The following is a 24,092-nucleotide window of genomic DNA, read 5'->3' as shown; positions in this document are numbered from 1 at the left end:
GCTATGAAGCTAAAAAATATGGGATTCCCTTGTACTTTTAACGTTTTTAGTGTTGGTAGAAGTGGTGGTCTTGTTCTGGCTTGGAAAAAGGAAATACAACTCAACATCATTTCATCCAGTTTGAGGGGCATCTATGTCACATCTCCTTACATCATTCATTCTAAAACCAGTCATATCCATTTTTTGTATGGTGAACCCAATAGTTGTTTGAGACAAGCTTTCTTGGAACAACAATGCCAGCAATCTAATGCTTCCTTAGATGAACCAGTTTTCTTTATAGGTGACTTTAGTGCTCTCTTAGGGACTGAAGATAAAAATGGTGGGCTAGAGGTTGATGATTCTGATTTCTTAGAAATTTTTGTTCTGTTTTTAAGTTGCATGATCCTGGTTTTTCTAGTCCTAGATTTACTTGGTCAAATATGAAACAAGGTCCTGATTTAATTCTTGAAAGACTTGATAGATGTTTCTTAAACCAAATTGCTGAAGACCTTTGTCCCAAATTGTGTGTTAATAATTTACCTAGAGACTCTTCTGATCACTGTCCTATGTATATTGGTTTCAATTATGAGGAAGTTTACATGCCTAGACCTTTTGATTTTATGGCTATGTGGATTGAAGATCCTACTTGCATAGATATCATTGTTAATTCTTGGTTGTGAATGTTATAGGCTCTCTTGCCTAAAACAGGTCTTAGGGATTGGAATAAATCTTCTTTTGGTAATACTCAAAACAATATATCTACCATTATAAAGGATTTGGCTAAGGTCCAAGTCTCTAATCCTACTGATACTAGTACTATCTCTAAACTCAAATCTAGATTAGAATACCTCTACAACCTAGAGGAACTATATTGGAAGGATAAATCCAGGGAGGTTTGGCTCATGGAAGGTGACAAAAACTCCCCCTATTTTCATAGAGTTACTCTCTTTAGGAGAAAAATAAATGATGTTAGATGAATAAAAGATTCTACTAATATTATTCTAACTGATAGAGATGGTATTGGAACTTCTTGTATGAATTATTTCACAAACCCGTATTCTTCTCATTCTCAACAATTTCAAGATGAAATCCTTGTTGATCTCCCCATTAAATTCTCTCATGAAGACAACTCCTTACTGAGTTTACCTCTAACTGCAGAGGAAATAAAAAATGTAGTCTTTAAAATGGGGGAAATAAAGGCTCCAGGCCCTGATGGTTTTACTGGTTTATTTTATCTAAAGAATTGGGATATTGTTGGTGAGTCTGTTATTTATATGACTCAAACTTTCTTTAGGACTGGTCACATTGCTAAAGTTTTTAATTATACTAATATATCTCTCATTCCCAAAGTCCCTCTTGCTGAACTTGTTTCCCAGTACAGGCCAATAGGGCTTTGTAATTTCATCTATTAAATTATTTCCAAAACTTTGGCTAATAAACTAAAACCTTTTATGAATAATATGATTTCTCAAAACCAAAGTGCTTTTATTCCCAAGAGGAGTATTTCTGATAATAGTCTGCTGGCTAATGAGGCTATATTTGTTGTCAATCACTGTGACAAAATTGAAGGCATTGCTGTCATTAAACTTGACATGTCCAAAGCTTATGATAAGCTAGAATGGTCTTTTCTTGAAAGTGTCCTGACTAGAATGGGTCTCTCAAACCACTGGATCAAGCTCATTAACCAGTGTGTTTCTACAGTCTCATATTCCGTTCTTCTCAATGGTAGCCCTACAGGTTATTTTCAACCTGAAAGAGGCTTCAGACAGGGGGATCCGCTTTCCCCCTATCTCTATATCATCTGCTCTGAAGCTCTTTCCTCATACATTGATAGCCTTCAAAAAAGAAAGGGATCTCAGAAGGCATCAAGGTCTGTAAAGATGCTCTTGATATGACACATTTGTTGTTTTCTGATGATTCTCTTTTATTTTCTAAAGCTACTGCCCAAAATTTTCAAATTATCAACGATTATCTCCAAAAATATTGTTTAGCTTCTGGGTAAGAAATAAATTTTGAAAAATCTGGTATCTTCTTCAGTAGGAAAATTCCTGAACATAGGAAAGCCATGTTGGCTAATATTTTACAGATTAATAACAGTGACTTGGGAGAAAAGTATCTTGGCACTCCTACTGTGTTTCAAGCTTCTAAAATTCAAACCCATATGGGTATTCTCCAATCCGTGGATGCCAGAATCACTATCTGGCTCCACAAGCTTCTGTGTCAAGCTGCTAGAACTACTTTGATTAAGCATATTGGCCAGGCTATCCCCTTTTTCAAATGGGAGCCTTCCTTATTCCTAAACATCTGTGTAAACAGATGGATTCCCACCTTTGCAAATTCTGGTAGGGGGAAACCTTAGATCCTAAAGACAGGAAACTGCATCTTCTAGGATGGGACATTCTTTGTTCCCCAAAGGCTGAAGGTGGTCTAGGTTTTAGAAAGTCTGAGTTTAACAACCTGGATATGTTAGCTAGGAGTGGCTGGAGAATCCTAGAAAATCCTACTTGTATACTAGCCACTGTTCTCAAAGCTAAGTATTTTCCAAAAACTGATTTCTTGAATGCTAAGTGTACTGGTAAATGGTCTTGGACTTGGAAGTGTTTGCATGCCATAAAAGAACTTATCAAGCCTTTTATTTCCTGGATTGTAGGGGATGGTCAATTTATTGACCCATGGTGTGACAAATGGATCCCTTCCATGGGATCTTCCATACCCAACCCTCTAGTCCCTCGTGATCCTAGCATTAAAGTTTCTTATTTTATTGATTCTCATACTAGAACCTGGAATTTGTCCAGGCGTAACACAAATTTTGATAATGCTCCTGTTAAGAATATTGTCACCATTTCCTTAAGCCAGCTTTGCACTCCTGACAGGAGGGATTGTGATATTTCAGAGAATGGAAAATTTTCTTCAAAATCTGCCTACATGGGTCTCAGAGGTCTTAGACCCTCCCCATGTAAAAACCTTTGGATGCACATTTGGAAAATCAGAGTTCCTTACAAAATCCAAGTTTTTTATGGAGAGCTGCTAGAAATGCTCTCCCTGCCAGAACTATCTTGCAAACCAGAATGCCTATGCATAATGTTTGAATGTTTCAGGTGTAATGATCCTCAAGAGTCCATTTTGCATGCCTTGGTTCTCTGCCCCTTTGCTAGTCGTGTTTGGTTTCTTTCTGAGTTCTGCATTAACTCTCAGTTCTTTCTAAATAAATATTTCATTTATTGGTTATTGTTTTGGTTGATTGATCCTCTGTCTAAGCTTCCTGATGAAGCTCAATGTCTTTTTGTGGCCATTTTGTGGTCTTTGTGGACCAGTAGGAATAACTTTATATTTCAAAACACTCAGGAAAATCATACCAAAGTTCTTGTTAGGGCTAGACCCATGCTTTTAACTAGAAAATCCAGTCTCACTATCTCAACCACTACCCCTGTTAACATATGTGACACATGGATGCCCCCGACCCTCTGTTGGATGGATTAAATGTAACATTGATGGTGCCTATGATGACATTTATGGAACTAATGGTGCAGGATTTGTGATGAGAGACTTTTCAAAGAAAGCTACCCTTTGTGCCTCCTTGGTGTTTGAAGTGAAATCTGCTGAAGAAGCTGAAGCTAGAGCCATTTGGGATGTTCTGAAGAAAGCATTGGAGCAACAGTTAACTCATGTCATTGTTGAAATTGATGCTAAGACTCTTATCGACCAATTTTCAGTTGGCCAGTTCGATGGAGACTCGCGTACGGATGCAATTTTTAAAGACATTAAGTTTTTCTCTTCTAAGTTAGCAGCTTGTGTTTTTAGTTTCCAACCACGTACTTGTAATTCTGTAGCTCATGAGCTTGCTCAATGGGCAAAAACAAACAATACCTATGTACTAGTCTGTGCCTCCTGTTTGGCTTCTGCCAACAGTTGAGAGGGATCATTAGACTTGTTGAAGGCTTTTATCTAAAAAAAAAAAAAAAAGGGCTAAGGCCTATGCAATTGGCCCAATGAATGCCTGGCCGTACACAAATTATATGTATTTATTTATTTTTTCAATTTTCATCTGTAAACACACTCATTTCTTGTTTTGCTTTATACAGTAAAGGTTGGTTTTGGGTCTTTTGACTTCACTTTACTCTTTCAGTTGTCTGAAAACTTAAATCTCTGTAGCCAATTCCAAATCTCTAGCTAATTAGATCACCATCTTCTTCTAGTTCTTCAGAATCCTATCCTGAATTCGTCACTCTCTTATATCATTTCTAATAATATTAATGGGGAATTTTGATAATCTCCCACCAGATATCATACTAGACATTTTAAGTAGATTACAAACAGAATCGGTATCGGAGTGTAAACTAGTTTGCAAATCGTGGAGGAATCAGGTACGCCATCCATCCTTTTCCCGGATGCAATTAACTCATCTCAGTGATGATCCTGCAGGTAATCTCACTTTTCTTTTATTAAAACCTTATCGATACACAGAACATCAACAAATTCACTACTTTGAGTATGATCATGAGTATGAGACACATAGAATAAGAAAAATCAACATCAAACCTCCATTTGATGAGAACAGTGGAGGTTATGGTATTATTGGTTCTGTCAATGGTCTCATTTGTCTCAATGCTTGTAATGACCATACATTATTTGATTATCAACCTGCTTATATCTGTAATCCTGTCACGAAGGAGTATGTTATAGTTCCGAAGTTGAACAGAGAAATGGGTGGAGGTGATGTCAATCTACGTCAGAATTTCCATGATGTTTATAGTGGATTCGGTTATCTTCGGTCGAGTAATGAGTATAAGGTTGTTAGACTCGATCGAAGACCCAATTTTGAGGGCGTCGAGGTATACACTCTTGGGAATGGAAATGGGTGGAGAAACGTAGCAGGGGAATACGGAATTGATTTATCTGTGTTTACTTTTGTTAATGATTATGGTGTGTTTGCAAACGAAACCCTTCATTGGATTACATTGGATGGAAAGATAGTGGCCTTCAATCTGGCCGATGAAAACTTTTGTGAACTTCCACCACTTCCCTGTCTATCACTAGCTGATAATGTGGATCTTAACTTTGAAATTGGGATTTTGGGTGGGATTTTGTGGTGTTCAATCCTTGATGAGTGCACAAGAAAGACTGATATTTGGTTATTAAGGAAAAATGGGAATCAGAACATGGAGGAGCAGGATGATTACCGGTCATTGACTTGGTGTCAAGAGTTCGGTCTAGTCGGTATGAAACCACTTGCATTGGCGAAGAGTGGTGCTGTTCTATGTTATAGTCCTACTGATCTCTATTCTTATGACATGAACTCTTCTTGTTTCAAAAAGCTCGTGAATTTTCCTCGATGTATTTGCCAAGCGACAATTCCTCTTAGGAACACCTTAATTCCTCATATGAACACCTTAATCTCACTAAAAACATTAGGAGAAGAAGAGACGAAAACTATGGAATAAAGCGAAAGTGCAATATGATCATGTCAGAACTGAGAAGCGAAGAACAAGTGTTAGCAGACGAAACAGCAACAAGCAGGAAGGTCCATCCCGTACGTATATGCATAATTAGAAACTGGTACATCTTGTTGAAACTTTAAGCATTTCCTTATAATTGAAGCTCATTGAAATGGCACTGTCAATGACAATTGTATGTGGATTCTTCTTGTTTATGTGTTGTTGCATTTTAATTGTGGTCTATCCTTGAACAATAAAGAATGTGATGCACACTTGAACAAACATAACTCTTGCGGATTTATATTTGTTTTAGCTGTAATTACATCATGGGATTTCTATTGCTGTTGCTTATTATTGTTTTTAGATTACTAGTTTTGTCATTTCTATCTGGTCACTGGAAGAAAAAACAAGCACCCTGACATACCAACTAGAATGGTAAACTTTCCAAAATAAAACAAACCAACAAGCACCCGTGGCCTAATGGATAAGGCGTCTGACTTCTAATCAACAACCTCTCTTGAATCCAATTTGGTTGCAACATCAACAACCTCTCTTGAATCCAAACACTGCCCTTTACCTATTTGGTTAGCTTTTTCTTTTCTTTCTTCTGTTTCCCAGTAGCAGCATACACTCAGCCAAAATATACAACCGCCCACCACCACCACTTTCTTCTTCTTCTGTCATTCAATCCCATATCACAAGAAACTTAATAAATCAAATTCTTCTTAATTCTCACGGTTTATGGATTGATACTTCTTTAGGTTCAGTAAACAAGAACCTCTGAACCCACACCCACTCCTTAAACCCATCACCACCATCCATTTACATCTAAATACCAATTAAAAAATTCCATACTTGAAAATCTTGAACCGATTTACATTTCCAAGATTTGCAAAACCTGAACAGTTTTCATTACCCAATTCCAGTAATCAAATACCCTAATTACTATTTGATTAACATAAGAATAATGACAAATTCAGAAAAAAAAGCTCAAACCTAATTATTAAACCAAAGTAACACAACAAAATACCAACTGCCGCCACTTCCAATACCACCACCGACTCGAAAGAACTTCTTTTTTATGAAGAAGAAGAATAATCCTAAAATGCTTCATCATCACCACCACCATTAGCTATTGACTGGGATACTTCACAAAAAAAAAAATAATATCGAAATTAAATCTCATACAATCACTTCCTTAAGAGAAAGAAGAAAAATTCTTCAAAGAAGAAAACTTCAAAAAAAAGTAAAAAAAGATGGATGAAGAACGATCTAATTACTGCCAAAAAAAATAAAAATCAAAAACTACTCTTCTCACTTTCACTTCTTAAAAATACAACAGATTCCTTAAGAAGATATATGAAGGATCTTAAATAAAGAAAAATAATTTCATAAAACTTATGAAGGAAGAGAAAATGTTACAGAGCAAAGAGAAAGTGTTTTTCGGAAAGAAAAGTTAGAAAGAGAAAAAGTCATGAGAGTAAAATTAACGTGGTGTACAACACACCTCGACACGTCGTACAGTGCCCATTTTATCTCTCCCACGTTTCTGCTTGTTTTAGTGACACATCAGCTTGAGTTATGAGTAGAGCTGCAATTAGTGAGGAGAATAGCATTACCGTAATTATAATCAATTACACAAACCGATAAAGCTAAAAGGTCCATTTTTTTTTTTGTTAATTCCTCTCTCAAGTTATGTAGAACTTAGCTATCAATATAGATTGCCTGTACCGTGTTAACTTCTAGATAATTAGAAGCAAAAATTCTAGTTCTATTATGATGTGACATTGTAAATATCCAATACATATGATAGTTATTATTTATCATATATGGTAGTTCCCACTTGATCTTTTTGGTTTAGGCCTCCCACTAGGCGGAAAATGGTGTCTTCTTCGGTATACTCTTCAAATCCATCGTAATTAGAAATGGGTTTGACGGAGATTGAGTATAGTTCGCGAAAATCAGCAACTTTAAAGAAAGAGCGGACATAACCCATGTATCTTTAGCCGTTTGCAGAAATAACAGCAATTGCATGCGGGCATGAAAAACTTAAAAACTCTATCTTTGGGAGGGGCAAGTTCCTCTTCTCCAATTTTTTTTTTTTTCAAAAAAAAAAGAATATTTTTTGCGAGGTTACGGAGGGAGTTCTGAGAATCGGCGAAAAACTGAGTCAACTCAGTATTTCTTTTCACAAAATTTCTTAACTTTCTTGGATTTTTCTTAAATTTTATATATGTTCTGACTCTACATGATTGTTTCTTAAGATCTTTCCACATGTTTTATGATTGAAAACATATTCTTCCATTTAAAGTTAAAAATCTTTTATTTCGATCTGTAAGGATTTTTTGGATAACTAATAATCTTTATCTCCAATATGTGTCTGCAGTTATTGTTATCCCATATGGTGTTTACCAAGTATATATCTGTGATTCAAGCGTTTGCAAAAGTTGTTCTGAAGCTTTTTGAAGCCATTGTGTTCTTCATGTTTGTTCAACTGGAAAATCATCTCGGCCGATTCATTCTAGCAGCTCAGTGGGTCGCACAAGGATGTGTTTGGGTGAATTTCAAGTTTCAAAAATTCCGCTACAAAACAGCTCCGCTATTTACTCTGGTTATTATTGGTATCATCTACAACTATCACTTACCTTTCATGGAAACTCCGAATATCTCGATTGGAAATAACCAATTAAGAATATCTTCTTAATTACGTGATATTAGGAATAATATCAACTGAAATATCAATGCTCTCCCAAAATCACTAGGGTTACAGCTATATAAGTATGGGTATTTGCAGAATCCGTTTCAATTCAACAATACATTAATAGTTTTACAGATTTCTCCAAACCAAATGGCAGAAGATAACACCAATTCAGTAACTGATCTTGCTGCCGAATTTATGCAAGCTGCATTGGAGCTGGGAGATGTTCAAGAAGTTATCTCTCACCAATCTGAAGATAATGAAGACAAAGAAGAAACTGAAGTTGAATTCAGTTTAGTCGGCAAAATCTATGTTGAAGGAAAAATGGGTTTGAAATCAGTAGAAAAGGTTCTTGGTTCCATATGGGATTTTATTCCAACTGGGGATATTAAAGTTTTTGAGTTGGATACAAACATTATGGAGTTTCGTTTTAAGGATGAAGATACTCGCAAGAAGGTACTTGATTCTCAACCATGGAGTATCAATGGGTTTCTAGTTAATCTTCGTTATTACAACTCTGAAATTATTTATCAAGACCTGGATTGGAGTAAGCAATGTTTCTTGATTCAAGTTAAGAAGATTCTACCAGAACATATGAATGTCAAAGCTATTACTAAGATTGGTAATATCATGGGTTCAGTCCTAGCAATTGAACCTGAAGATGGTGTACAATCTGGAAGCGACCCGATCAAGGTGTGTGTTCAAGTGGATATTAACTATCCATTGAGAAGAGGATTAATGGGAATTACTAATGCAAATTCAACTAGATGGATCAAGTTCTTCTATGAGAAACAGCCTCACAAAATTTGTCCAAAATGTTATATCATTAACCATCCTAATGGTGCTTGTAAGGCTACTGCTAACTACCTAGCTAAGGCTCATGTTAAACCACATTTCTTTGGTGAAGCTAGAAAGGGAGAAAGGAAGCAGATTGTGATAGCTAGGGGTGGAGACCAAGTTCCCATTTTCATAAAGAGGGAAGACAACAAAGGTAATGCTTTTGTTCCTCCTAAGGATGGTTATTCTATTATCTCAAGTACTGCTGGTGATAGTATGCAAGATGATAATGTTGAAGGGGAAAGATTGGGTAAGAGGCAGAGAAATGATTTTCCAGTTTATCATGTTTTGGAACATGGAGATAGTAGTAATGCAAACTGATGAGCACACATGCAACACTCATGGTCACAGAAAGGGGTTCCAAAAATTGCAGCACTAAGGACGCTAGGGTATTTATTCTCAAAACTTATATTACTTCTGATTTAAATTATCTTTTTCTCAAAATGAAAATTATTTCTTGGAATGTTCAAGGTATTGCAAATAATTTCACTAAACATCATTTTCAAAATCTAGTTAAAGCCCAAATTCCTAACTTTATTTTTCTTTGTGAAACTAAAATTGATGAACAAAGAATGATGTTAGTTGCCCTATCTATCCATTATCTAAATCATGTTTGCACTGATAGAGTAGGAAAAAGATGGTGGTCTTGTGCTAATGTGGAAGGATGGTATTGATGTTGAAGTTATTGGTTGTGAGAATAACATTATTCATGCTTTAATCCAGTTAGATCCTAGTAAACCTCAAGTGCTAATATCTTTTATGTATGGTTCAACTTATTCTGAACCTAAAAAAACTCAATGGGATTTCTTAGATGAGTTTAGCAAAGATGTGCAACAACCTTGGGTAGTACTTGGTGATTTGAATTTTCATTTAGATAGTAATAATAATACTTCAGATAAATGGGTTCAAAGTAGAGTTAATGATGCTGGATTAATAGACATTGGTTTTGAGGGAAAGGATTACACCTGCACTAGTAACTCTTACGGAACAGGTACTAGAAAAGATAGACTAGATATGGCCCTCTATAATGCTAATTGGTCTTTAAATTTTACATCATCTAAACTTTTACATTTAAACTTCATTGCTTCTGATCACTGCCCTGTTCTGCTTATAACTGGTCATATACCCAAACATTTGTGGAGACCTTTTAAATTCTTTAGGACTTGGATTGATCATGGTACTTTTAAGCTAAACCTTGAAAATTCCTGGAATGTTGATGTTCAGGGCAGTCCTGCTTATAAATTGAACCAGAAACAACATAATGCTAGAATGCTTTATCTCAGTGGAATAGGATGGAATTTGGTGACATTAAGTTAAACATAAAAAATTTACAAAAAATGTTATGTGATGCTCAAAATGATACTAGTTCCACTGATTAACATGATAGAGTAAAAGCTATTACTAGTGATCTGGAAAATTGGTATAAAATAGAATCTGATTTTTACAAGGAGAAATCTAAAGATAAGTCTATGTTTGATATGGACAATAACACTAGGTATTTTCATACCATGGTAAACAAAAGATTGCATACTAATAATATTAGTGCTCTTTGTGATCAAAATGGAAATTGGCTTAGGGATAGGAATGATATTAGCATGCTTCTTACTAATCATTTCAGTTCTGTTTCTTGTACTTCAAATCCTGAATTGCCTGATCATTGTTTTGATATTGTTCACAGAATTGTTACAGATGCCGATAATGTTACTCTTTTTGTTATACCTAGTGAAGTTGAGATTGAAAATGTTGCTAAAAATATGCCTGCTTGGAGTGCTCCAGACCCAGATAGATTCCAAGCAGGTTTTTACCAATCACAATGGTCTATTGTAGGTAAGGATGTTATTAATGTGGTCCAGAGATTTTTCCATTGTGGTCACATGCGTAAAAGTCTTAATAGGACATACATTTCTCTAATTCCTAAATGCAAGAATCCTAAATTACCATCTGAGTTCAGGCCAATTGGCCATTGCAATGCCTCTTATAAGATAGAGTCTAAGATATTAGCTAATAGAATTAAGCCACTTCTTAAGAGATTAATTTCTCCTTACCAAGTTGCCTTTGTACCAGGTAGAGCTATCCATGACAATATTATAATTTCCCATGAGATGATCCACTCTATGAAACACAAAGAAGGTGTTAATGATACAATGGCAATCAAACTTGATCTGTCAAAAGCTTTTGACAAATTAGAATGGTCCTTTCTCAATAAGGTTCTTGAGAGTTTTGGTTTTAGCAAAGATTTTTTCAATTTGATCATGCAATGTGTTACTACTACTAGTATAAATGTTCTTCTTAATGGTTCACCCTGTGAACAATTTGTACCTACAAGAGGAATTAGACAAGGGGAGCCTCTATCCCCTTATCTCTTTATTCTGTCCATGGAATATATTTCTAGGTCTTAACTTGCTGCTGAAATGAACAAAGAGATAACTGGTATCAAAGTTTCTAGGAAAGCTCCCACCATAACCCATTTACTGTTTGCTGATGATATTCTGATTTTTGGTCAAGCTAATATGAAGCACATTGATAATATTTTGCAGATTCTCCAAGATTTTGGTAAGCTGTCAGGCAAATGCTTAAGTTTGATAAATCCTGTGTTTATTTTAGTAAGAATGTTAATCCTGTTTCTTGTGTTGAACTTGCAAGTGCACTCAAAATGTCTTTAGTCACTGACTCAGAAAAATACATTGGAGATCCTTTACTCCTTGGCCATTCTAAGGTGAAATCTTTTGAACCGATAGCACAATATTTTGAAGCTAGGCTCAAAAATTTATATTGGTACCACTTTAAATCAAGCTGGTAGGTCTATTTTGATTAAGTCTGTCTTAAATTCTTTGCCTACTTACCAAATGGGTTGTTTGAAAATTTCATCTACTTTAATCAGTCAACTTGATTCTTTGCAGAGGAATTTTTGGTGGAGTCATAAATTTGGTAAAGGAATTAAATTTATCTCCTGGGATAGTATTAATATTTCTAAAGAAGGGGGGGGGGGGGGGGTCTAGGATTTAGAAATCTAGAGATTTTTAATGAAGCACTTATCTGTAAGTTGGTTTGGAAAATCATAACTGAACAAGATATTTTGTAGGTTCAGATTTTGAGTGCTAGGTACTTTAATCAGTGCAGTATACTTCATCTGCAAAAACTGAATGAGAATTGCTCTTGGATTTGAAGGGGTATATATAGGTGTATTGATACAATTAAGAAAAAAAGTTTTTCGGCTGTGAGAAGTGGCACCAAGATAAATATTTGGCTACACAATTGGGTTATAGGGTTGGATCATCCTTCTATTCATGCTGAAGGACTAGTGAATACTAATGCTTATACTTATGTGTCTGATATTTTCTATGAAGGTACTAGGAACTGGATTGTGCCCCTTATTCATTACTTATTTGAACCTGTTTCAGCAAATAAAGTTCTTTAAATGGAAGTGCCTGCAATAGGAACTGATACTCTTATCTGGTTACCAGATAGAAAAGGCTTATTTTCAGTTAAAAGTGTCTATAATGTCTTATCTGGACAGACTAATTTAAATGCAGGTGTTGTTTCTGTTCCCCCTCAAGTCTGGAAATCTCTTTGGAAGGTTAAATTGCCTCACAAGGTCAAACTTTTTGTGTGGAAATGTATAAAAAATATTTTTCCAACTAGGGATAAGCTTTCTAGGTACAAGAATGGAATAGAATTACATTGCAGTCTATGTAATCACCCTAGTGAAACCAGTGACCACTTATTCATCAGTTGTCCCTATGCTAGATCAGTGTGGTTAGCTTTGAATATCAATGTTGGAAATATTTTAGCTCAGCATGGCTCTTTCAGAAATTGGGTAATCTCTTGGTTTTCTGCAAGTAGTAACATTATCTTTGGTGCAGGTACAAATAAGCAAGATATTAATAAGCTTATAATGGTTGCAGCATGGACTATCTGGAAAAATAGGTGTTCCAAAGTGTTTCAGAATCATAATCCAAATAGACTGTTGTCCGTGGATAATATCAATAAGCTTGTTTATTTGAATGTTAACAATTATGTGTTTGTTAATGGCCCAATGCAGCCACAAAATTGGAAGCCACCAGATTTTCGTCATCTGAAAATTAATCTTGATGCTTCTTCTTTTGTTAAAGAAACTTTACAAGGGGGGATTGGACTGATTATAAGAGATTCCTTGGTGTGCAAGGGGAATATATTGATGGAGGAATGAAGCAAGGAATAGAAGTGGAGGAGATGGAATGCTAAGCTATGAAGAAAGATGTCTCTCTGGCAATCTCAAGAAATTTCAATAATGTTACTTTTGAGTCTGATAGTGAAGTGCTAGTTATATCCATCAATGGATTAGATTTCTGTGTGCATTGGATGAACCAAAGTCTAATTTTAGATATTAAATTTATGTTGAATAAGATTAGTAACTGGAAACGTATTTCAGTTAAAAGAGAGTCAAATAGCGTAGCAGACAAGATTGCCAAGAAGGCAAAAATTGCAAAGTCTGATTTTGTTTTCTGGGATACATATCCTCTTGACATTCAAGATTGGATTACCCATGATACTCATGTACTATCTATTTGATAAGCAATGAAATTATTTTGAATCAAAATAAAAAATAAAAATCCCTTTCTCCAAATCAAGGGAATGAGACCTGCATGATACAAAAATACGCATACTCACGTATATTAAAATCAAAGCATAACAATTTAGTGGTGTTGTTGAATTTACATCGAACATTATACAATTAAAAGAAACTGTTGGCAAAAAATTCATTTTTAACCCCCCTTACTGACCGTACAGAAGGGACGACCAAAATGACCGTATGGACTTGGACAAGACTCACAAGATGTAAAAGGACAATTAAGGAAAGAATAAAAGATTTTTTTTTTTTTGCTCCATGAAAAATCATTCAAATTTTAGTGAAACAACTCTAAATTATGGTAGTTAAAAATACTGCGCACATGTCGACTGATGATTCGGTGGACCAGATGAACATAAGGAGTTCGGCAACACGATCCGGAGCCACTTTGCATTATATATCCCACTTTCCTGATATATTGGCCACAACGGCCAAAATCCCAATTTCCTGATTTATTGGGCACAACGGGCAAAATAATATCACTTGGAGATATTCTCCCCGTTTCTAAAGAAAGGCTGCATTGTCATTTTTTAGGTTTTCACTTAAAATTTCTGTTTGCGATCAGTTTTTTTTTCTGAAGCGGGAAAAAAAAACTCAGATCAGTGGTTTCCAATGGCAACTGGTGATAATACCATCAACCACTCTTACGAAAAAGAGCGCGAAAAGCATTTTGAGGAAAACGAGAGACGATTTAAGGTTAGTTATTTCAATAAATGACTGTTGTTTATCTTTTTTTAGCTGCATATATCAATTAAGGTGCAGATGTCAATAACTTCTATCGCCGGCACATTAATGATGTGTTATGATGTAGGCTTGGGGTGTTGCAAAGAAGGCTCGGAGTCGGAGTCTGATTGCTAAAAAGAATTCTGCTGTGGTGGTAAGTTTTTTGTTTGTCAAATTGCAAGTCATCGATCTATCGGGTTTGTTTGCAGGGATTTGATAAACTATTATTTTGTACCAAAATTAGTGCAATGGTATTTTGTGTGTTTTCTGCGTAAACAATGTAGTGCTGTTTAAGATGGTTAATTCTAGTGTAGTCAAGTTTAAATCTGAGCATTTCATGTAATGTTTCAGTTTGTTAACGACCGTCCTCAGAATTTTTTTTTGAAATCAGCAACATCGTCTAAAAGGTAAAATTTCTATCTACCTGCTAGATGTCTATGTCATCTGTTTAGTTTTCCTGGTTCCCCTTAATATATTATGTGCTAATACACTAAGCTATAATAAGACCCAGGCAACTGTACCAGAAAGTTGCTACCAATGAAGAACGTGCCGAAACATTGAAGCAGGCCATGAGTTTACAACGTTGTTTGGAGTCAGCTGGACACCATTGTTTTATTAAGTCGATGAGGCGATCTCATGTCTACCAAGGATTTTGGCTGGTAAGCTCATAACGTGAATATGTCCATTTTTGTGTGGAAGTAAAAATGATTGATAATTCGTTTTTTATTTTTCTTATATATGTTAAATTACAATTTTCTTTACGTAGAATGTTCCATCCGAATTCTGCAACAAATACTTAGACAAGAAAACATTCAATATTTGGTTGGAGAACGCAGAAGGTAAAGAGTATGAAACGAATTTCATTGGTACAAGCTACGGTCTCAGCGGAGGCTGGGGAACGTTTGCCTTGGCTCATAAGTTGCACGATGGTGATGCCCTTGTGTTTCAACTCATTGATAAAATAAGATTTAAGGTAGAATTACTGAACTCTTTTTCTTTTTCCTTTCTTGCTAGTAGTTTGTTTTGATCCCATTTTCAGTCTACTGCCTCGTTGTCCCTTATAGTGATATATATATTGATAATTGTATTTGTACAGGTACACATATTCAGAGGGTCTAACGACGCAGGCGAAGGAAATGCCGAGAACCTGAAGACAGATAGAGAAATAATATCTGACAAAGAAGATGTTGAACTAGGTAACTCAAGCAAATATGAAGATTGCGATAGTGATGTTGTTGCAGACAACAGTAAGGAAGAGAAAGCAACAAATCCTGCCAGAAAAACCAAGGGTTCTACATCGCGAAGGCTTCAACCAGGTAGATCCTCAAAACAACTTGCTCAACCAATAATACATGCAGAAGTTTCAAAGAAACGTCAAAGAGAAGTAGCTGAACGGAAAAAACCTGTTCAAAAAAGGAAAATGAAGGAAAAATTGCTTACGAAAAAGCCATTTGACATATCGCAGGTTACTTATTTTAGGCAAATCATAAAGAACCTTTATAAAAAGGTCCCATTAGTAACAAATACATAAACTAGCACAGGAACGTTGCTCTCTAGAACAACAATTTCATTTATGAATTGCTTATTTTGTTTCGTTTCTACTATTTTCGTTTTCTTAATTGCAACTACTTTACCATTTGATAAGGTTCCTTTATACACTGTGCTAAACTCTCCTCGCCCAAGAATTTGAATTTCGTGAATGTGATAGTTGTTAGATGCCTTGCTTAGCTCTTTCTTTTGATAGACATAGCCTTAAGAATCTGTTCATATACATGATCACACTTGTTAACTGGAGGTTAGTTTCCTGCTTGAAGTTTGATGTCAGAGACTTGTAGTTGTGCCCAGCTGAATAACCAGTCTTGAATATTTTATTGTGTATGAGCAAAATAATAAGATGTTAGTAGTTTTTCTTGTTGCTGCCAGCAAGTGGCAGGAATAGAAGTATTTTCTGAGATAAAATGGCACTTCAAAGGTAGTATGTGAGGTATCTTCCATGAGAAGCAATGTATATTCTGTCGAAGCTTGTTATAGTTTAAAAAGCAAAGACCTTTATGAGCTTTGGTTGATAATGAGGTTTCTTTTGTTCAGTGAAATTTGAACATTTTAGGGTTTTGTGTTTGTTGGGTGAGATAAGCGTTATGTTTTGCCTTCGCAAATACTGGAATTTGGTCGAAATTTTGGAAGAAATTTGAGAAAAGTGCTGTGGAATTCAGATTTATGCAGTTTGAGCAAATGTGGGTTTCTTTGTTATATTGGAAATTTTTCGCCCCATTTAGGTGTCCTTGAGCTGCCCAGAATGTTCATGCATCATTTCTCATTATTAGGCCAAGTGCAGCAAGATTAGTTTTTTTTTCACTTATAACAGGCGTCTAGATTACTTTATATTCCTATTCATTGGTGTTTTAGTTCAGTTTGAATCAGTGTTAACACCTGCAATTTTAGGAGTGCGATTATTAGTGAATGCAGCAGTATAATATTGAAATATATATCTGATCAAATGAGTTTTTGGTATTGGATTTTTGGGATTTTGAAAAGTGAGTAAGATATGAGGTGCTGCGGCCAACCAAATGGCCCTTGCATATATATGGGCAAGATAATAAGGTATGACTAGCTGTTTCTTGTTGCTGCTGCCACAGTGGGCAGGTGACAGGAACAGAAGTAATATTGTGAGATAAGATGGCTCTTACTGGGTAGTATGTTATGAGCTATCCCCCATGAGAAGTGAAATACTTTCTGTAGTTGATAATTTTGTGGTGTTCAGTCCTTGGCTTAATAAGTGCACAAGAAAGACTGACATTTGGTTATTAAGGAAAAATGAAAATCAGAACATGGAGAAGCAGAAGGAATACCAGTCATTAACTTGGTTGGAGTCAAGAGTTCGGTCTAGTAGGTATGAAACCACTTGCATTGACGAACAGTGGTGCAGTTTTATGTTATAGTCCTACTAACTCAAACCCTTTTTGTTTCAGAATGTTTTTGAATTTTTCCTCAATGTATTTGCCAAGCGACATTCCTGTGAGGAACACCTTAATCTCACTAAAAGCATTAAGAGAGGAAGAGCCGAGAACTATGGAATAAGGTAATAAAACTGCAATTTCATGAAATTGCAGTACTATTGCCTTAATGTTTGCGCGTTGTTGCATTTTAATTCTGGTGTATCCTTGAACAATAAAGAATGTGATGCAGACTTAAACAAACATTACTCAGTGCCGATTTATATTTGTTTGGCTGTAATTACATCATGGAATTTGATTATTATTGTTTTGCTTATATTTGTCATGCTTACCAGTGTTTTTCTTTTTGTCATTTCTATGTAAAAATGGATTAAAAAAATGCACCCTTAAGTAAACACTTTAAAATTAGAATTTCATTTAGTCTAAACAAACAAGCACCCGTGGCCTAATGGATAAGGCGTCTGACTTCTAATCAGGCGATTGTGGGTTCGAGTCCCACCGGGTGTGAACGTATTTTTCTTAACTTTTCATTTTTGATTTTCCTCTTTCAATCTTCTTATCTGCTTCTAATATTTACAAAAATGCAAGTTTTTTTTTTTTTTTTTTTTTTATTGATTGATGGATGAAATAGGAAACGTTGCAGACAATATAATCAAGAACAAGATAAAGTCGTCAATTTTGGTACAAGAACATGATCATCGTACTTGTATCAAATAAAAAACGACATAATGAACTGAATAATTTATTCACTTCCATCAATTTAGAGATTGATATACATACGTACATACATATCATGCGCTCATGCACAATCAATTTAGAGATCAACAGAGAAAGGAAATCCAGTTGCACGCAACCAACTACTTCCGGCAACAAAGTTGGCAACCGTGAATGGTGTAGCTTCACTTGCACTCGTAAGTGTTCTATATCCTTTCCACGAAACCCTTCCGGACGTTCCTGCACCAGGACCGGTATTCAAATACTCCGCGTAGAACAATGTGTCTAGAGCAAATGTACCCGCCCATTCACTCCACCCAGAAGGAACAATGACATTTGATATGGTCGTTTGCATTACCACCGTTCTCGAATATTGCTTCCATGGTCTACCAAGGAAAGTAGGAAAACTACTCTGAACTGGTAGTAAATCAGAAGTAGCACCAATTCTTGATTTTTGAATTACTATTCCGGTATTCTGGTTCGGATCTGTTCTTCCCTGAGCTGTAACCATGTTTTTCTGTCCTGAATTAGGGCGGCGTGCATGGATATCACAATCTTGGAGTACAACTGCCCCATTTCCAAATATAAAGTCGACTGTCCCGGCTACTAAACAGTTGATGTAGAACTGACGAAGAGAATGCACGTAGAGTGTATCTTGGTACGCTAACATGTCACATTCGTAGAATGCTGATAAATCTGAACCAACTCGGAGCGCCACAGCTTGATGTTTACTTGGTCCAGCGGTGTTTTCAAATGTAATGCCCCTGGCCAAAAACCCATTTCCTACAACAGCTGCAGTAGTAAAGGTAAATAGTTTAGCATCATTAGAGTTAGCAATTCTATATCTGCAATTTACGCCCGATCGGTAGTGTCAACTTGTCGAGCCTAAACAAATTATTGATAGATAGATAGATAGATAGGTACAGACAGACAGGTAGGTAGAATAGATAGATTCTAGCTAGCTGCATGATAAATGAATCGTGGAATTGCTCTTTTCTTCCACTATCATAATGCATCTCCCAATTAAGCAGACAGTATAGCACATAACCATATGCATCAATTAGCAGTCACAAGATTCCGAAATATAAGGTCCCAAGCACCTTTATACCTTATGTCTCTTCTTTGTTAACGGTATATGTAGTTAAAGTACGCACCATCAGAGAAAAATACATTTATGTACTTGTACAAAATGTTCACGAGAGTACGAGACCCAAAATATTTTTAGCACTCTTCTTCGAAAGTGCGCAAAAAGTTTTCAATAAAATCAGCATATTTCAACGTCAATCCAGGGAAATACATATTGATCACACACTGACTCTTAAGAACTTCTACGTGCACTACTGTGACTGTGAGTGTATCATGGTCATAGAGTGATTTGGGTAAGCATATGCATAAATAATCTTTAAAAGCCATTTAGAAACCTGGTTTGATCGGGGTATAACCAGATTAATTGGGGTATACCCAATTTTAAAGGGATTCTTTTTAAGGGTTTTAGGGGGACTCCTAATGAATAAGTTACAAAACTACCCTTTTGCATTATAATCCTAATTACCCTAAATTAGTTTTCATTCTCTTCATTTTATCTTCTTCTCTTCTTCTTCTCCTCCTCAATCACATTACCGGCTCCTCCATCCCCCATCATCGAAACTCGTCGATTAATTCGTTAAAATCGTCGATTCGAAAACTCCGATTAATCTTCATCAATGGATCCACCACGGCGGAAGGGAACTCGTATACAAGAAGCTAATCGAAAACCCAATGAGTATAACCCTAAAATTGCAAGTTTGGTTCAAAAGAAAGTGAAGAAAAAACGGTTGAAGAAGAAGAAATCGAAGCCGCTCAAACGGAAGAAATGGTGCGATTAAGAAAGTAAGGGCCTACTTAAACTCACTCTAGTACTTCAATTTCATGTTCGCATGTCAAATTAGGTCAGAAAAATCAAATTTGTGAATTTGCAGTTATTTGGATGGCAGGGTATTATGTTATCGATCATGCCGACATTTCATATTTAGTGCTAGTCGGCAAGCTATTAGGTTAAAGAACTTGCCGGCTGTTTAATATCTGTAACTGCTACTAGCTACTAGCAGGGTCTGCAAGATATTCAACCTATGACCCTGCCGGCGTCAGTTTTTTCTTTTAAGCCGGGTTGGTTATATATTTTTACCTTGCCGGCTTTTTTTTTTTTTGTGTCTCCTGATGCCTTGAATTTTAAAAGTCGGAATGTTATTTGTATAAAACCACGCCGGTTGTTCGTAAGCCGGCAATGTATGGTTAATGGACCTTGCCGACTGGTTTTGTGGAAAATCCTTGTATCTACTGTGCTCATATTTTTTATTAGCCGGCATGTTATGTGAATAATACCCTGACGGCCTCTTTTCAGCCGACATGCATTATTTAGTCGACCCTTCCGACTTTTGTGTAGCCGACAGGGTTATATTTGTCGACCCTGCCGACTTATGTATTGTTTTCTTTATCGTTCTTGTTCAGGTTGCAAAAGCTCTGAAAGCTCTTAGCTCTCCTTCAAGACCTCCTCATGTTGGTGAAAAACTCTTGACTTCAACACATTGAGGGGCATACGTTGTGCCGGGAACGCTTAAGCCCGTGTACCGAATGATTCTGAACCACCATCTGAACCCAGTGATTCAGACGATACTCCATATGAAGACCAATCAATTCCATCTGGTAGAAGAGGTGATGATGATGATCTTGATGAAAGCACTCCGGCTGCTGGAGGAGGTAACAATGATGATGATGATAATGGTGATCAAGAAATGCCTAATGTTGGAGGAGGTGATGAGGATGATGATGATGATGATGGTAATGGAGATAAAGATAAGGAAATCGAAGAAGAAATTATTGAAGAAGCAGTGGAAGAAGAAGAAGAAACTCTAGCTATTGTTCAACAAACCGAAGCTTCAACTTCAACTGAAACCGGAAAGAAGAAGAGGGTGATCACTAAACCAGCTAATTCCCACATGCCTCCCCCTCACTTGATGAATACACTGAAAAAAGGTGAGCTTCCAAGGGGGACCCCAAGAGATGGTGAAAATGTTCTTTTTGGATACAAAGACTCATGGGCATGATGATGATGTTTTTCCGTCAACAAGGAGTTGTATTTTATGTTTCAATCAATGTAGTGACCAAAATTGCATGAATAAAGTGAATTGCATCTATTAGAATTCAGTTTTTTTTTGGGGATAACCAAAATCGGCAAGGTTATAAGATTACTACAGTGCTGGCTAAATTCTAGCCGACAGGGTAAGAAAGTTAATAAGTGCCGACCACATAAAGCCGGCAGGGTAATAAATCAATACCATGCCGACTACCTACGCATTTATAACAGTCTCCTGTGTGTCAAAAATATTACAGCCGGAATCTTCTTCATTCGTATACCTTGCCGGCCGCACTAAGTCGGCACTTTCTTCAATCGTCGACCTTGCCGGCCTACTATGGTCGGCATGATCTTCATTAGTCGACCCTGCCGACTTTTCATACTTTCAGAACTGAAAGTGTGGATTTTTTCTTTGATTTTGTGTATGATTTCATACAACAGATTTTCAATCACCATTTAGAAGTGTTTCGGTTGTGTACTTCATTTTCGTTGCAAGAGATATTCTCAAAAAAAAAAAAAAATCTCATAAAAAATCATCCCACAAAAGTTCAATCAAAAACAAAATTTCATAACTTCAATTCCTAAGTTTTAATCTATTCAATCAATCTAAACTCAATTAATTAACCTAATCAGAATTTTTAGTGTTAATTAAACAAGGACATATTAGCCATTTAGAAAATACAAGGTTAAGGGGTGGCTTGGTTTTACTTCACAATAACCATATTTTATTTTATTGGGTATACCCCAATTAATTTGGGTATACCCCAACCAAGCCAGGTTTAGAAAGCTCCAGACAGTCATATAATAAAGGAGTGGCCTGTATAATTCTACTTAAAGGGAATTTGGTTTATGGACTTTACCCTTTAAATTTGTGATTTATAAAGATCTAGCTAGCCAGGGAGACAGATATAGATAAAAAGAAAGACGCAGGACAGGACAGGATACACCTATTGATCGAGGGTACAGTTGATAGTGATAAAATAGGCCATATATGCATGTAGTGGATGCGACCTAACTACTATTCAACAACAACTAGCTATTAGCTACAATCATTAATAATTAACTTTTAGCTTAATTTCTCCACAATCGCAATGAAGAGGCTGAATAATGTCATGGATCTTAAAAGTAAGCGGGGATATCTCAGTTGGCAGAGCGTCAGACTGAAGATTTGAAGGTCGCGTGTTCTATCTACGCTCACCGCATATTTTTTTTTCTTCATAATTTATGTTATTATTATTTTCTTTTCATAATAGCGTTCTTTTTAATCTAGAAACAACATTTTTGCACGTAATTTATGTTATTAATTGGTCAATTTTAATCAGCATTAAGAATACTTACCAACGGTAGCAGATTTGAAAGTAGTGCTTCCATCCACGACGTTCTTATTTCCGGTGATGATAGTGTTCTTTCTTCCATCTCCTAAGAACATCAAGTTTGTCTTCTTTTTTGGAACTTCGACATTCTCTCTATACACACCAGCTTTAATCCTAATTATATACCTCTTAGTACTCTTCAATGGTGCAGCTGCAACCGCGGCCGATACCGTTGTAAAATCACCACTTCCGTCAGCTGCAACCGTAACATCAGCTAGCACTGTTGTGGACTGTAAAAGTCGACGGTCACCTGCTGATAACCATTCGGGAAAACCGTCTGTGCTTTGGCTTTCAAAACTAGCTTTGTCAACTGCCGTTTCTCCCAATTTTCTGCCGGATGCATACCGCTCGTTCTCCATATCGGTGTCGGTTAAGTTTTTGATCATAGCTAGAACATTACTACACATTCTGTGTACATGTTGTTGACCTTTTATTAAATCCTGACGTACAATTTTATCAGCTTTGTTATAAGAAAACCCATCGAGGCAAGTATCTTGGTTAGTAATGGCTGCACTAACGAGTGTTTTGAGATCACTTGCTTGTTGTTGTAGGGTTTTCTTGCTTGGGTATACTTTAAGATCATCTCTTGCTTCGTGAAGTTCGTCGAGTGTTTCGTCCACCATTTCTAAACAATCATGAAGAGCTTCTTTCTCACGATGCGACAGATCTTTTCTATATTTGATCAACTTGGTAATGGTGAAATAATTCTGAGAAACTACTTCACATGTAAGATTAATAGATAACTCTATTACATCTTTTTTTGATTGTAAACTTTCGGCAACACCGCCCGAAATGCTTGCAATAGAAGAGTAGCATAATTCAGGGTATAAAGTGGAGCTGCATGAGGATTTAAGAACAGCATGAGAAGTTGATAAGTACACACTGGTGTTTGAGTTTGTGATCATGGATTCACCGGCAATGACAATGGTTACAGTTTCTATTGTTAGCAATGAGGAGAGGATGATGAGGAAGAGCACCTTGTTTTCCATTGCTGGCATTCCCATAAAGGTTTCCTTCATGGTTGCCATTTTCTTTCTTCTTCTTCTAGAGATAAAGAAGTGAAGGAGTTGTGTGGAGATGAAGAGGGGGATACAGGGGGTTTTATTAAGGGATGAATGGATGAGAGTTGGCTTTTCGTTTTCAAGACTTTTCAAACAGATTATTTACAGTGGAGCCAAGAATTATTAATAACACAAACATTCAATAGTAATGATCACATTAGAGTACTGTAAAAAAATATTACCAAGTGGTGAATGGTGCAAAGGAAAAACGAGGGCTGCCATGAAAAAGACTTTAATTAAGAGATCTAGCAAAAAGGAAAAGTAAAAGTAAAAGCGAAACAATAAGAAAACAAATCTTTCTAGTTTTACCGACACCGACAACTTTTACTCACCTTGAATCCACAACTTTATCATTCACCGGAGAAGTACTGACAGACTGGTGTCATAGATAATGTGCAACAGATTATTTGAGTCAAGTACTAGGGTAGAAGTACTGTTGAACATTCAACTACCGAGGTTTGTCCAATCATTAATAAATTCTCTTTGGAAAATGATGAATTATTACACTGACATCTGCACTGTACGTATTACATATACGTGCAGCTGAAGTAGTTGCAGAAAATCAGGTACAGTCAATGTAGCAGCCCCCCATGTGTT

The 24,092-nt window shown here is 36.2% G+C and overlaps 4 protein-coding genes and 1 non-coding gene across 5 annotated transcripts; 4 read left to right on the top strand and 1 right to left on the bottom strand.

The window, feature by feature from the left end:
- The first annotated feature begins 1,439 nt into the window (after positions 1-1,439).
- On the top strand, positions 1,440-3,892 carry LOC113339596. The gene is made up of 5 exons (XM_026584837.1): positions 1,440-1,849; positions 2,020-2,239; positions 2,326-2,554; positions 2,630-2,917; positions 3,510-3,892. The coding sequence occupies exons 1-5, from the start codon at positions 1,440-1,442 to the stop codon at positions 3,890-3,892; spliced, it is 1,530 nt and encodes a 509-aa protein (XP_026440622.1).
- Positions 3,893-4,232: 340 nt separating this feature from the next.
- LOC113339595 (F-box protein At3g07870-like) lies at positions 4,233-5,420 on the top strand. Its single transcript, XM_026584836.1, has one exon. The coding sequence runs from the start codon at positions 4,233-4,235 to the stop codon at positions 5,418-5,420; it is 1,188 nt and encodes a 395-aa protein (XP_026440621.1).
- Positions 5,421-14,151: 8,731 nt separating this feature from the next.
- Positions 14,152-15,812, top strand: LOC113339594 (B3 domain-containing protein At5g42700-like). The gene is made up of 6 exons (XM_026584834.1): positions 14,152-14,254; positions 14,370-14,435; positions 14,633-14,688; positions 14,787-14,940; positions 15,048-15,254; positions 15,378-15,812. Exons 1-6 carry the CDS (start codon positions 14,171-14,173, stop codon positions 15,810-15,812), a joined length of 1,002 nt encoding a protein of 333 aa, XP_026440619.1. The 5' UTR covers positions 14,152-14,170.
- Positions 15,813-17,669: 1,857 nt separating this feature from the next.
- Positions 17,670-17,742, top strand: TRNAR-UCU. The gene has a single exon. It is a non-coding gene; the product is annotated as a tRNA-Arg (tRNA).
- Positions 17,743-17,887: 145 nt separating this feature from the next.
- LOC113340358 (pectinesterase-like) lies at positions 17,888-23,524 on the bottom strand. Its single transcript, XM_026585566.1, has 2 exons — positions 22,400-23,524; positions 17,888-18,741 (listed from the first exon to the last, which is right to left on the bottom strand). Exons 1-2 carry the CDS (start codon positions 23,460-23,462, stop codon positions 18,050-18,052), a joined length of 1,755 nt encoding a protein of 584 aa, XP_026441351.1. The 5' UTR covers positions 23,463-23,524; the 3' UTR covers positions 17,888-18,049.
- Between the last annotated feature and the right edge of the window lie 568 nt (positions 23,525-24,092).

Source organism: Papaver somniferum, unplaced genomic scaffold (genome assembly GCF_003573695.1).
Source record: "Papaver somniferum cultivar HN1 unplaced genomic scaffold, ASM357369v1 unplaced-scaffold_21, whole genome shotgun sequence".
Classification (NCBI taxonomy): Eukaryota; Viridiplantae; Streptophyta; class Magnoliopsida; order Ranunculales; family Papaveraceae; genus Papaver; species Papaver somniferum.
The sequence above is the reverse complement of the archived record's forward strand: the minus strand, read 5'-3'. Positions and strand labels throughout refer to the sequence as shown.

Bases quoted from the DNA above. Each gene is read 5' to 3' on its own strand.
- LOC113339596 (XM_026584837.1), top strand. From the start codon at position 1,440: ATGATTTCTCAAAACCAAAGTGCTTTTATTCCCAAGAGGAGTATTTCT. The intron at 1,850-2,019 runs GTCTGTAAAGAT...CTTCTTCAGTAG, and splicing joins GGATCTCAGAAGGCATCAAG to GAAAATTCCTGAACATAGGA. The intron at 2,240-2,325 runs GCTATCCCCTTT...AAATTCTGGTAG, and splicing joins TGATTAAGCATATTGGCCAG to GGGGAAACCTTAGATCCTAA.
- LOC113339594 (XM_026584834.1), top strand. From the start codon at position 14,171: ATGGCAACTGGTGATAATACCATCAACCACTCTTACGAAAAAGAGCGC. The intron at 14,255-14,369 runs GTTAGTTATTTC...GTTATGATGTAG, and splicing joins AAAACGAGAGACGATTTAAG to GCTTGGGGTGTTGCAAAGAA. The intron at 14,941-15,047 runs GTAAGCTCATAA...TTCTTTACGTAG, and splicing joins TCTACCAAGGATTTTGGCTG to AATGTTCCATCCGAATTCTG.
- LOC113340358 (XM_026585566.1), bottom strand. From the start codon at position 23,462: ATGGCAACCATGAAGGAAACCTTTATGGGAATGCCAGCAATGGAAAAC. The intron at 18,742-22,399 runs GTAAGTATTCTT...TTACTACTGCAG, and splicing joins TTTCAAATCTGCTACCGTTG to CTGTTGTAGGAAATGGGTTT.
- LOC113339595 (XM_026584836.1), top strand. From the start codon at position 4,233: ATGGGGAATTTTGATAATCTCCCACCAGATATCATACTAGACATTTTA.